This window comes from Bombus bifarius, unplaced genomic scaffold, assembly GCF_011952205.1.
Source record: "Bombus bifarius isolate JDL3187 unplaced genomic scaffold, Bbif_JDL3187 scf7180000008247, whole genome shotgun sequence".
Classification (NCBI taxonomy): domain Eukaryota; kingdom Metazoa; phylum Arthropoda; class Insecta; order Hymenoptera; family Apidae; genus Bombus; species Bombus bifarius.
Genome location: NW_022884540.1, coordinates 82,903 through 97,948, shown reverse-complemented (window position 1 = coordinate 97,948; position 15,046 = coordinate 82,903). Strand labels below are relative to the sequence as shown.

The window sequence follows — 15,046 nt, the reverse complement described above, 5'->3', positions numbered from 1 at the left end:
TTTTGGAGAAACAACATGGAATTCGTCGACCTTCTAATTCCTACCACAAGATTCATATCGAATAAAACGTAGGCAACAATTTTCACAGAATTTGGTTTATTCGTCTAAGCACAGGTGTAGCTTGATTGTAAGCGTATAGGTTTGTAGTTTGATTAAAAGAGAATTAAATATCACTTAAAAATGTAAAAATTTCACATTTTAAGAAAGTGCTCAAATCTTTTGTACCAATTCATTTGGAAAATAACATTTAATTAAATTAAAAAATTATTATTTAATTAGTCGATAATTATTTTTTAAATACTTTTTAATTATTTTTAATCGTCATTCATGTTATGTTACTTTCTTTTAATAAGTTCATTTTTTCATCCATACTTTTTCGATAATTTATATTTTCGATATTTTACGAAACTTTTCTTTTTGAACAAATATCTAACGACATTTTGAAATTGACAACAAAATTAAAAGTAAAAATTATTAATATTATAGTAAAGCTACTGACAATACTAGCGTGATGTCAAAGAACTCTTCCATTCAATTCAAAGTTTCGTAATATATCTAAAATAGAATAGATCAAAGAATTTCACATTAAACAGACATGTATACACATTGATACTATCTTATTAGTTGTTATTATTTTTCACAGAATACAAAATTTTGAACAAATTAATCCTGCTGCAATTTTATAATAATCAATTATATCTTGATCTCGATTCAATTTCAACCGAAACTGCTTTTGAAAAATCCTTAGCGACAGCGAAATTTAAATCATTCTACACAACGAAGAATGTAATTGACATTTTGAGTCCAATATTGGTCTTCAAATATTTTTAATTTAATAAATGTTCTAGTTTTTGACAATCATTTAATATTCTGCAAATGACTCTCCAAAATAAAAATAATTTGGATTAAAAATAATTGTAAAAACGTTGGACAGTAAAAAATATGCTTAAAGGCGATGTTTCTCTAACAACGTATTTTTAGGAAATATGGAGCTACATTGAAATATTATTCGTTAAGTATCTCATTCTACACGAGAATAAAGAATATTTTATCATCTTGTTTAAATTATTTAATTATTTATATACAGAGTAATTAAATTAATCGTGTAATTTTGACTGTTATAAGAAAAGACATTTCAGAGAAATGTCACATGATACACATTTCATATAAAAAATCAGAGTTATAAGTTATTTGATGACTTAAAATTAGGTGAATTATCCTGTATAATAGGAATGTTAAAAAAGCAAGTATCTTACACTTTAAAAACTTACGATATCTACTAAAAAGAATAAAAAATGTTCAATCAACATTGGTTCTAAAATCAATACTTGTAGATAGCATAGAATATAATCTTAGCCCCCAAACTTAGTTTACTGAATTCTATTAATTTAATCAACTACATTATTTAATAACGTAGTTGAATTATAAAAGTAGAAAATGTGTATATATCTATCAGACAAGATAACACAATATTGAATATAAATGAAAAACAAATCAAACGTCTCTTTGAAATAAATAACAAAATGTTACGGTTGGCTATGATATTTTATTGATATTGGTGGTATCTTTCTTTAAACTTCAATTTCGATAAATATTTCTGTTTACGTGTGAATTTTATTATTAAATTTTATTAAATTTAATTTATATAATAAATGTTAATAATAGTATTACCACGAGACGTAAGTACCTAAATTGTTTGAAAATATAAAATTACGTTTTTGTTGAAAAAATTAATTATAGATTCAATATTGATTAAGCATCTTTTATTCCGCTTAATAAATATTGTAAGTTTTTAAAATTTCAGATCATTATTTTTTTATACTCTGTATATAAATGTAATACATATATAATGTACCAGAAATTTTATCTCGTTTGTTGGAGTAAATAAAACACGTATAGTAATCAGAAGAAAAATACGAAAGGATAAATAAAAACGGTGGAAATGCATTCGTTTCCGAGAGTAATCATCGTGACCAAATGTTATAACACAGAAATTATATAATAAGATACATAACACTGTATTAAAATCATATCGAACAAAAAAATACTGGAATAATAAACAAGAACCTTCTGCAAACATTATACCGAAACTATTTTTCCCAAATTAATTTATTTTTTCAAATCAATCATTCATTCTTCCAATTTTTAGTTATTTTATATTAAGTAGATAAAAGAAAAAATGTTGAATGAAATTGAATATTAAATTTTAAAAATATTCAAAATACTAAGAACACAGAGTATCCCAGCTATCGTAGTACAATCAACAAATGCGTGATTCTACGTAAAAAATAACTCGAAGATATAAAATAAAAGTTTTTCATACGGAATTTTCATTTTTAATAAAATCGAATTTAAAAATTTGTTTGGTACAACACGTGAACTTGAATAATTACTTATTCGTATGCGCGTGAACAATCAGCAGGAAATTATTCCACATGCGAAAATTAGACAAAAATGTGGAATACAATTCTTCCGTTTAAAGTCTCGTTTTCAAGAAAATAGGCTTCGTATTTAACGTATTTAATTAAAAATTGATTTGATGTAATACGTGCATTTAACAAATTGTCGAATTTAATATTATCGGAAACGGAAACTGATCCTATGAAAAAATTGTATTCTGTTCCTGCACGTAGAATAACCTTATATCGATTATCTACTCTTGTGTAGCCTGGAATTAGCAAAGTTTAAATATATTTGACAAGTTTGGCAAATGTTATTCTATATTTTCAATTTGCTTTATCACGTAGAGTGTTATGTAATCATACCTTGATTACAGGGATACCCTGTATATTCTGCTAAGTCGGAACAAAAATATTAGGTATTGATCAATAGCCACGCAAGAATCTAAAATTCTTCATTCATTCCTTCAGAAACAAATCACGCCCATATCGCTTAAATAGAATACAGGCCTCCACGAAACAATCGAATTCGACGATACGATTCTCCTCAACTTTTACTAGTCTTCACAACGATAATTAGTAGGATAATTATCTAAACATCTTCTTCGTCTATTGAAGAATCAACCTACGACAAAATTCTATCTATGGACAGTCTCACTTATCTGATTTGTGGTAAAAAAACCAGACAGAATCCCTCAGTCAGTTCGAAAATGTGGAAAATAAGTCGACCGAAAAATTTTATTTCTCCACTCATCACTTATTGATAGAAAGAGAAACAAACCATAGAAAATGAGCAAATGTTATTCCAGTCGATTTTTCACATAAGTACACGTTCCTTAGCTTCTCCTCCAAATCGAGGTTTTATCTTTGAGCAACGCGTCGATGTCCTTCAAAATATCATCCGACGCCATGTCCAATGTCAAATAATCCTCTTCATTTACATTCAACAAACTGTCTGCTTCTTTAGAATCCACTACAGTGTACGTATCAACCGATTTCTTCGGTTCACTTATTTCTAATTGCACCTGATCCTCATTCGTGCTGCTATCACATAATCTAACCTCAACTTCATTCTTCCTAGGTCTACTATTCGAACTCATCGACTGTGATTCGTTCAATCTTTCCATAGAACTTGATTCGGGACTATTTCTACCAGATCCTTCTTTCTTTTCTTCGATTTGCTCCTCCTGGCCAATTTTTTCATCTCGTTCCTCACTGAGCAGCAAACTCAACCTCTTTGGAGATCTTCTGAGCTTCACAGGCGGCACACTGCTCGAGATGACGCTACGATCGTTATTACACTTCACTTTGCGCTTAGAAGTGTCCTCTTCTACATTTTCCAAACGTCTCTTCACTCCTCTAACAGAAATTGCTTCTTTAAATTCAGCTTCTGTTTCTACGGCGTCTTTCAGAAATCCTGTCGATTCCTTTGTATTGATTGAATCCATCGATTCTATGCTTCTGATTTTATTTTCTTCAAAACCTTTGTATTTTCGACGACGAATTTCATCCAGTGAAAGAACCTTGAAGTCCAATCCTTTTTTGTCGCTCGAATCGTTGTTCATTGACAGATACCGACAGATTTTTTTGGTCCTACGAGTCTTGATCTTCCCGCCACCAACATCATTCTGATAGTCTTCAGTCTGATAGGAATAGTAGGCGGCGCTTTCGGCTTGAATCTCCTCCAGACGAATCTCCTCGTATGTCTTGCAGTATGGTACCCTCAGCTGCGGCTTTACCGGAGACGGTACACTTTCATTGTCCGATTCTGGAAGAAACATACCACGAAATTGCGGAAATCTTTGTTTTATTATTGAACGAGAATGTTCCATTTTGTTGTTAAAATCCTTAGATATGTTTCATCTCTCGTTTATTTTACAACATTTTACAAATATTTTAAAAAATTTCTGTGTGTTTACTTTTGATTTGTTTAAGAATTTTCTTTTAAAAGTCTCTATTTATGTTTACTTTTGATTCGTTTCAAAATTCTATTTGGCGTCTCCCAAGCATCTTTTAGATTAGAATTATTTGAAAGGCTCTTAATTAACTCTAAAGTGAGCTTACTCTGAGTTTTGATCGTAGATTATTTCTGTTATTGTCTAATTGTCGTTTTTGGTAGATTGAAGTAGCCTTCGATCTCCGGTTGAGATTATGGGGAAAAGTTTGAGTTTGAAAATAGAAACAACGAAAATGTAGAGTACAATTCCAATACTTTGACCGATTTTCCTTGGATATGAGTTCGGTGATCCATCTCTCTCCTCCCTTTTTCTATCTTTTTTTGTGTCTTTCTTTTTCTTTTCGTTCCTTTTAACAATTTCTTATTTCCTACAGTTTAAGAGTAACTAGCACTAATTGTACAAACTTCTTTGATTTTACGTGATCAGGTAATCTATGCTTAAAATCCAATAGGTAAATTAGTATCGTCGTCGTTATCATCTCTTTGTGCTCCTTTCTCTCTTATTTCCTCTCTCTCTCTCTCTTTCTCTTTTTGGTTCTCTGTTTACTAATTACTTTTCAAAAATCTCTTTGAAAATTCGTCGCTTTTGGATTTTTTTCTAGTTCCCTCCAGGCTTCTTTCTCCACACAATTGGGAAGTACACGAACCAGCCAATATTTAAAACAATCTTTTCCTTTCTCTCTTTCTTTTATATAGATACATACATATGTATATGTATATGCAATATTGTGCAAAAATCTTAAGCCAGATATCAAATGGAAATCTTTTGTTTTTATTAAAAAATTTAATTTTCCTTTATTAAAAAATAAATTCCGTTTTAACTACGGGAGAAATATTTGACTCTAGCATTATTGGTAATTTGCTAAAAAAATATAAATTCAAGAGTTATTAATAATATATTGAAAAATATTTATTAACTTGAAATAATTGATATTTTGTGCAACTTTCTTTTGTTTTCCCTGAATAATATGTGAACAAATTTATTTTAAACTGTCATTTCTATTTTAACATTTCAAATAATTTTCACGTTTTTGATTTCCCTTTTCTAATTTAAAACACTATTCCTAAATAAATTGTGGATCGAGAAAACCTACAAACAAGAAGGGCCATAAAGACTTGTTCCTGTATAAAAATATTTTTTAAATGGCCTAAGAATTTTACAATGTATATGTATATATATAATACATATAATGTATATTGTATAACATATATATATATATATTTAATATATTTATTTATTTATATATATGGATATGAATATATATAAATATATAAATATTTTATATATATTTAATATAATGTTTAATATAATATTTAATATATATGTGTGTATATATATACTTATATAATAAATATTATAGATATATTAAAAATAAGAAAACGTGGATAAACGCACGACAATGGCACAACACAGTCAAAGAATCGATCATCGACAAAGAAAAAAGTTGACGATGAGAAAATAACCAAAAAATCCGAGTTTCGAGTGAAATTGTCGTCTAATTATCTTTAATTTAGTAGTTGTCGAAAAATCTCCCTTTTCTTGTTTTTCTTCTTTTCTTTTTTAACTGAGTACAATGTTTGTGAACATTTTACAAATTAATTTGATCATCCATTTGCAATCACGTGGATTAAATTATTCCGGACAACAATTCGGTCGTGAAAAAAAGGTATGTGTCACTATGCGGTATTCGCAATATCAAGTGTCGCAATGCATAGTTTTAACGCAAAAGAGCGGCAGACATGGTAAATTTCACAAAACACAAATTAGTAAGGATCAAATGCTTCGCAACACTCAATGAGAAATTCTGAAAAATTTTGAAACGCAATTTGAAAGAAAAACTATCACAAATAATATTTATTTCAACGCTGGGATTGCTTTTGCAATTTACTGATTATTTATTAGTCCAGGGCAATAGTGATGACTTTAAAACTAAACGAAATATTAAAATACATTATTTTGTAATTTTTAATCATTAAATCATTAATGAATCAATCAATTAAAAAATTACAGTGTTTTATAATTTTTAAATAGAATATTTCTTAATTTTTAATTAGATATTAAAGTATGATGCAATTGTTGTATAATAATGCCTTGGATAAATGCAAAAATAACTATTTGTGATAGTTTCAGATTCGATACAACAAATGCAAAAAAATAGGCCCAAAAAAACTATTCGACCAATGTAAAAAGACGATACAATTAATTTTATAAAACGCGAATCTTGTATCTTTATAAATAAATAATAAATTGGAAAAATTGTCTCTGTCACACTAGCATTATTTTCCCTTTCATTTCATGGCATCAAGTTTATTGGAATCCAAATAATCGTCTCGGTAAAAATTAATATTTTCCATTCGTTTACATGGATTAGTACGGAATTATTTATCGCATATTCAGCGTATAATCTCTCTACTTTTCTCTCTCTCTCTCTCTCGCTCTCTCTCCTCTCCTCTCCTCTCCTCTCCTCTCCTCTCCTCTACTCATTCTCTGTCCGCCTGTCTATTTTGTCCGTCTGTCTGTCTGTCTGTCTGTCTGTCTGTCTGTCTGTCTGTTTCTCCCTCTCTCTCTCTCACTCTCTCTCTCTCTACTTTCTCAACCCCCACTTTCTCACTTTTAATCGAATCAGTTTTTATTTTTGAAATTGAAGAGACTTGCTCACCTTTTGTTTCATCGTCAATCGCCAAACAAAGGCTTACAAGTTATTTTAAACGAATTCAACGACAATTTCCTTCGTTCTTTATTAATTTTTCAATGAAATGATTCAATCATTAAAAACTATATAATTTCTTGCATTTTTAATATAGGATAATTCTTTTTGTGTTAATTATTTCAATAATTATATTTTCCTGTTAATATTTTGCAAATTTTTCTTTTTGTGAATATAGATATTGGAATAGAGACATATTTTTGAAATTGCCGTTGACCAAGCATCGCACGCGCGACTTCGAGAACACATGCGTTACAATTCGAGGAAAAATACGCAAATAAGTAACAATATATATCAATACAACAGAGATACGAATGACAGACAATAACGGTCATGCCGCTGCAATGACGACTTTTGGTAACAATAAATAAAAAAGGAAAAGGAACAAAACAGAAAAAAAAGTCATCTATCGACGAAGTAATATAATATAATTCGAATAAAGATTCATCTCCCGAATGGGGGACAATGATTTAAGAACAATTTGCAGCTGAACGCACACGATAACTAACAATTAAAAATAAAAATAATTCACAGATCAAAGAAAAACAAAAAAGCATATTGAACACCCCTTAAAACGGAGAAAAAAACACAACTCGAGAAGCATGTTACAAAAGGGAAAAAAAGGAAAGCTTTAAAATTTGAGACCTTTGAAAAATACCAACGAAACAAAAAAGAATTTATATAAAGAGTGTTATTATATAAATTGCAATGATCGACCGAGAAATTTTTCTTTTATAAAATACAGTAGAAAACGAAAACGTAAATTACCGATCCTGTGATAAGCGAATGATTTTGTAATCAACGACTCTTTCAATCAATCGAAAGAATCTCACGGTAATTAATTGTAAATCAAGCCAAACCAGCGTCGTTTGATTGGCTGAACGTTGACACGAACGAAACAAACGATATATTAAAATTACTAATGTTATTCGACTATAATAAATAGCGATTAAAGGTCGTCGCCGGCGGCACGAGTCCAGCTACTGATCTTTTTTCTCTCTTTTTCTTTTCTTTCCTTCTCCTCGCTCGTTAAACGTACTAAGTTAAGTTTTACACTATTTCGTCTCTCAATAAGCACGCACACACACATTCGCCAAGAAGTGGCACGCATTACAGGCCCTGTGCTTTGAAAAGAACATGCGATAATTGCACTTGCTGCGCGAGAACGGGTCAAAAGACGATCTTGTTGCATTTCAAACAATCATTTAACTCTGCATCTATTTTCGACAGTATAGCGTGCCTGTCACGGAACTTTTTCTCATTCTTCACGTCTTTCGCCATTCTCTGACTTCTTTCTAACTCTCGCGAACGCGATCCTCTATTTCTCATTATTTGCAAATATATTACAAAAACATATATTGGGAAACAAATATTTCAATAATTACAATGTAATGTAATTATCAAACTGACCTGTATCGTACTATTATCGCGTATTTTGTTCTTTTTCATTTTTTTCTTTTAAATGAATATTTTTTCCTGACAGGAGACTGTTAATAGCGAAAAAAAAGGAAAAAAGCGAAAAATCGAGAAATTTCTCGTACATACACGCACTCTCTCACTTATTATATCGCCTATAATATATAATTTTTCTTTTTTTCAAGCTTATCCGCATTTCTCATTCTTCTTTTCATTCCTTCTCCCTTCTCCATGCACGTTTCTTGATCTACATCACAAATTTTGTTCTTTTCATTCGCATATTTATGTTCAAGAGTTAAACAAAAAAATACAAAGATCCTGCAGTGTTATCTTGAGATTCAAGATCACTGCTATTCCTATCTCAAACTAATAGGTTCTTTTCTTTTTCTATTCTAACCCTTCTTTGTTGTTGCTGTTTTTGCTTTCATCGAAATCAAAAAGAGAAATTCAATAAAAGGTAAAGACAAAAATTTAGGCACTAGAACGTAGAATTCTACCCGTATAAAACCGCAGAATCAATAATAATCCCGAATTTATCGATTTTGTGATCGATGATGACATTCAGACACGGCGACGATTAATTTCGATCGTGGATATATCATTTAGCAGTTAAATAGAATATAATTACTTCGTCATGCTGTACGATAGTCTCGTAATGCAGATTACACTTAATTTTTTTTTTATTTTCATCATATCTCTTCGTGCGGATCTAGGCGCAAATAGTATTCCGTAATAAAAATAAGGAATATATGTATATTCATATATATATGTACATATATATTCTTGCTTTCATTGGGATCTAGAATATTTTTATGATGAGAAATTCTACGTCTTTTTTCCTCTTTTTTAAATATTTCTAATAATGAAGCAATTATATAATTATTACTCGATCACGATGCGACTGAAACAAAATTTACACGTACTATTCCACCAAGTTCCGCTCTTATTTCTCTTTTTTTATTATTTTTTTTTCTTTTTCTTTTTTAAGAGTACGTATATGTAAATATGTATCTGTGTATGCATGCAATACGTGATATAAAGTTGCATTTTCCTCTTTCCTTAGGAATTATCTCGTTTTTATGTATAAATACACAAATATATATTTGTGACGATATATATTCATATATTTATACTCGTAGCTTTTTCGTATTTATATTATATAACCTCACTGTTCGATCGTTTATTTGATATTCCCGTGCGATCTCCTTCGCTTTCTGCTCTAATCTTCTTAATCGCTGATTCATCGTAGGAAAACGAAGTACAAGAATATCCAACATAATCGAATAACGATATCATCGGCGAAAGAAACGAATCTAAGCTATAAAATTTCCCTCGGTCGAGATCGAACGATTAACATTCACTTATCAACAAATTTGAAAAAACTCGTTAAAAGGAATCATCAGAATAAAAAGTTCTCTTAATCCCGATGCTGTCATTAATTTCTCATTCGTTCTCGTTCACCATGGAGATTTCTTACATTTTCGATAATTGAAACTTTGAGTAAAACGAAACATGCTGCAAGATTTTATGTTTACGTTAGAATTTCTTTTTATACAGATTCAAGATTCGTGTTGTCTCGTGCAGCGTGATTCGATGAAAAATATTCGTTTCCCTCTTTTATACATCGAAAGATTTAGAAGCGATTTTCTTTCCTTTCTGTTTGTACAACACAACAAAATTTTGATACAACACGCTGCTATTAACAAATTTCGTCTAGACACGAATAGCTATACTGCTATTGCTCGTTTTATACTTATTATCCCATGCCATTTGAAAACTCGCTAATTCGTGTGGGAAGCCAAAACATATGAAGGCATTTATCATATTTCTTTCATGTGTACGCGCTATATTATAAATCAAGGCTGGGATATTACGATTGAATCAGATACTGCTTATACATATGTATATATATCCTTATAAATGAAGGTTCATATATCTTTGTTCGTTCTTGTTCGTCCATCTCGCCTTTATCGTCTTTCTTTCTTCTCAAACGAAAAACATTATTACGAATCGCATGTAAAAAATACATACAACACTATACCAAAAAGAAATGCGCGTATGTGCACATATATCTGGGGCAGTATTCGACTCGAATAATATTTTTCTCTCGCTTACGCTTCATCTAGCTCAAAGCATAACCGTATTAAAAATCACAAACAAAAAATTAGTACATGTTAGAATAATCTTTTTTTGGATTTTTTGTTTTTTTTTTCATCAATTTGCACAAATGGTTATGCTTCAAGGGCATCTCACTGATGAAAGAAGTATCCTTTCTTTTGAGCCTTTTTCAAACGATCAAACATCAAACATATGAAAACTCAGTCTCAATTAAAAACTAAACAAACTACTTCACCCTAAACCAGTCTCGGATGTCGAATTGGTTATCAAGAAATCTGTGCGAGTTCAAATCGTGTGTGTGTGGCAAAGCGACGACCCATAGCTATCTTCTTATTTCATCCAGTATAGGTTCGTGTTTCGTTAGTGTTATAGCACAACGAAAAGACGTGAGTACTCCGATCTTGTTTTTTCTATTATGCGGCATTCGGGAAAATTCAAGGCTCATCGCGCTGCCGCTGGAGAAAGATAGCCATAGGCAGTTAGAGGGCTACAGGCAAAGTTTAGATATAGCAGCCCCTGCAAAAATTGATATTCAAATCTACGTTTTTTTTTTTTTTGCTTTTTTCGTTCTATTCTGTTCTTTTTTGTTTTTTTTTTCCTTTAGTTTATGATTAGGTTACCATGCTCATTTTTGATGATACAGTTACTCTCAACTTTTCTAATTTATAATATAATTATAATGTAACCATAACTGTGTTCAAATATAGATGTAAATTCTGATTACAACTAGTCGGTAAATTTAAACCAATATCACTGAGAACACAGAGTTATCGGATCAATCTAAATGTTGCATGTTATCCCTCTTCCCCATGGTATACACTGTATGTGTATACAAAATTATATGTGTAATTTAATCATTATATTGAAACAACACACACCTTTGACTATAATTCTTAAAGTGTTATGTACACAAATGTACGAAATGATCTTTCAAAGAAATCCTTCACATGTCAATATAATTTTATAACCTTATTCTATCCAATAATAAAGACGACGATATAGTTCACCTATTGCTTTTTCACTACATATTCATAACTAATGAAATATTCTTCTTGCATATATTTATATATATAATTTCATATATATCTTTATCTCTCTTTCATTTTTTATGTAAGCTAAATAAAAACTATTAATATTTTATTATATGTATCAATAAATTCTAAGTAGTGCAGTCTTTATTATTGAAGAGGAAATTTAAAACGTATCTTGTGGAAATTTACAATACATCAATATGTATCTGACACTATAAAAAGCCATTACTATTAGCAAAATATCATATAAGTTTTTAGTGACATTGATACAGCTTAAGCTGTTTTCTCATAATGAACTTGTCTTTTTTTTCTTTTTCTTTCTTAAATAACTTAATTATATTAATTTACAAGTCTTGTATGAATCAGATAAATTAAGTGAAAATCGATTAAGTATCGGAAATGTACTAACATTCCTGGTGCTCAATCAATATAAAAATCTGTAATCAATTTTACTGCAAAATAGAAAGTATAACTTTTTCACTTTTGCATATAAAGCATTGTATATGTTGTACGTTTATACAATACTTTACACCAGCTTTTTTTAAAAGACAATGTTTAGTTGTTTCATATAATTTTATCTGTGTTTCTCTCCCTTGTTTTAATATTTCATTAACGTATTTTTTCTATACTGGTTATTGGTCGATAGAAACTTACATTGTTACAATTAGGGCATTCCCGGTAATTTTAAAATCGTCTATATGACGTCATTTCAAGGTATGGGAAAGGAAATCTTGATGTTTGAGGTTGAGAAGTTTGCTGAGTATGAATAGGTGAATATGATGGCTGCTGAAGCAGCGGAGAATTCTGTTGATTTTGTAGTGGAGACAATGACTGTCCAGGAGAATGTGAATGTAAATTTTGTGGGTGAGAAAATGATAATGCATGATGGCAAGGGGAAGTTTGTGAGTTTTGTACATTAGCTTGTGGTATATTCAAATTGTTCGTAATGTTAATATTGTTTAGTATGTTGAGACTGTTAGACACGTTATTAGGGATTGTCAGGTTACTCGGAATACTCAGTGCATTAGGAATATTTATGCTTGTTTGTAGATTAGGTGGAAGGGAAAGAGTAGCCGACGTAAGATAATGTACGCTGAAAGATGGACGGGGGGGCTAGTAAAGCCTCATACCTTCTTCAAATTTGACGATAAGAGGATCAACAGCTGGACTACCAATAAAACTGCCTGCTTCACTGCTTCCTCTACCTTGATCTGACTCAGTACTACTACCATCATATTTTGTGTCATCTGTTAGTAATGAAAAAAGACCTTATAAAATAAATGAAAATAACAACATAAGGTTATAAAATATTGTAAAATCATAATTTACAGGGTATTCTAAAACAAAACAATTAAATAATTAAATAATATATTTTATGAATATATATAACAGAAATTTAAAATTTATTAATTAATTATAATGAATATATTAATCATGAAAATATCATTGACCTTTTATTTTATTTTATTCCTGTATGAAAGGTTATAAAAACAATAATGTATCGCATAACATTCGTGAGAAAGTTCAACATAATATAGAAACAAAATATGCAGAATGTTACATTTAATATTTCATTAATAAATAATAAAGCTCTCATTAAAAACAAGAACAGCATTTTGAGATGTAAAATTAATTAAAGTTACAATACTTTAAAATAATACATATAATTAAAATAAACAATTTAGTTAAGCACTGTTGATTTACTTTCATACTGAAATATTAACAAATCTGCTATTACTTCATACTGAATATTCTCATTTAAACATATTTGTTAATAAAATATTTTCCATATTTATGTAATATGCTTGTTTTATATATTGACATAATTTGATTGTTTAATTTTGAAATACCCCATATGATAACATAATACTCTTACCTTGACGATTTGACCATTCTTGATTCATTGTTTTTGATGTTAAATCAAAATTTTTTACTGGATTAATAGGATCATTAGTAATTGTACGAGCGTTTTTATGCATAAATGAACAGTGTGGTTTTCTACAACCGCCAGGTTGTGTTTCCCAATAACACGGGATTGATTTGCGATTTTTCTATTCGAACAAGTAACAAAGAAACATTAGTAAACTATTTAAAATTCCAATTAATGATTTATTTATCTGTAATATTTGAATGATGCTTACTCTTAATTCCATATGCCTAAAGTTACAATGTTCATCAAAGCATTTGCCCTGCTTCCAATATACGCACATTGTTTCACAACCCAAGGCGGATGGTTCATGTCTAAATGGACAGTTATCACCCTACAAATATAATTATAAATTAACAAAAAAAACAAATAATAAAATACAGATACATCAAAAGTATAATAATAATGAACTAACAAAGAATTGTTATAATTAGTTGCAGTGCTCATGTACAATGTAAATACTGCAACAATCTATAATTCAAACTTCAACAATTCAAAATTCAACAGTTAACGTTATTTCATATAATTTCTCATAATACATTATGAAAATAAATATTTAATTATTTATACATAATGACAAACATCACAATTTTCAATTAATATTACCATCATGAGTAACAAAAATTGTTTCGGACACGAACATAGTAAACAATATACGACAGTTAAATTTTTCAAAGTAAAAAAAGTTCAAAGTAATCATGAAATGAAGAAATACAACTGTTGTAATATATAAATAACACGATTCACTAATTATTTTAAAACGACGGATGATATCGTAGAGCCTGCCACCAACATGGCCGATCTAACCTCGCGAATTCAATGTATCAGAAACAATATGGAACAAATCTATCCAACATTTAAAATTTTACGGTGATGATTAAATACAACGAATGTTTCGTGCATTTTATATTTTACATACCTTTGTGCATGTTGAGTAATAGAAAAAATAACAGTCGGTATTCTTATGACTGTGCTCCATTTGCAAGAACCGATAGAAAGATGAGTGATCGTGTTCTTTACTGAAAAGAGAATATTTATACAGATCACTATTAAATGTCACATTTCGTAGGAATAAAGCGAAAAAGATCAAAGTGAAGTATCCATTACCACTTTGTGCGAAACATGATTACAACTTATAATGTATCGTGTTCAACCGCCAGATCCAATGTTATGGAAAATTAATTTGAATGTAGAGGTTTCGCAACCACCAATATTTGTACCGACGATAATGACCTTTTTTCATCATGTATTCAATATATATTCATTACTTACGTGTGATGGCAGTGATTCCTAGGATGACTTCTTTTTTGCCCCTTCGCTTTGACCCACACACTAAATCAACTCGCACACAGATTCAAGTAAATAGTTCGACCGTGGCACTTGTCGCCCCTTTCGTTAGTGACGCTATTCGCTACCGCTACAGATACGATGGCGTAAACTTCCGAGAAAACACGGAACTACACGACTTGTTACGCGCCCTTTTTGAATTA

General features: G+C 30.0%; 1 protein-coding gene across 2 annotated transcripts; it reads right to left on the bottom strand.

Moving 5' to 3' along the window:
• Positions 1-2,987: 2,987 nt before the first annotated feature.
• LOC117211826 (zinc finger CCCH domain-containing protein 11A-like) lies at positions 2,988-14,986 on the bottom strand. 2 transcript variants are annotated; one of them, XM_033456066.1, is made up of 6 exons: positions 14,829-14,986; positions 14,476-14,575; positions 13,771-13,890; positions 13,506-13,680; positions 12,760-12,876; positions 2,988-4,167 (listed from the first exon to the last, which is right to left on the bottom strand). In XM_033456066.1, exons 2-6 carry the CDS (start codon positions 14,533-14,535, stop codon positions 3,236-3,238), a joined length of 1,404 nt encoding a protein of 467 aa, XP_033311957.1. In that variant the 5' UTR covers positions 14,536-14,575; positions 14,829-14,986; the 3' UTR covers positions 2,988-3,235. The 2 variants fall into 2 exon arrangements, with proteins under 2 accessions (XP_033311957.1, XP_033311956.1); XM_033456065.1 differs by lacking the exon at positions 14,829-14,986 and adding an exon at positions 14,664-14,680.
• Positions 14,987-15,046: the final 60 nt, after the last annotated feature.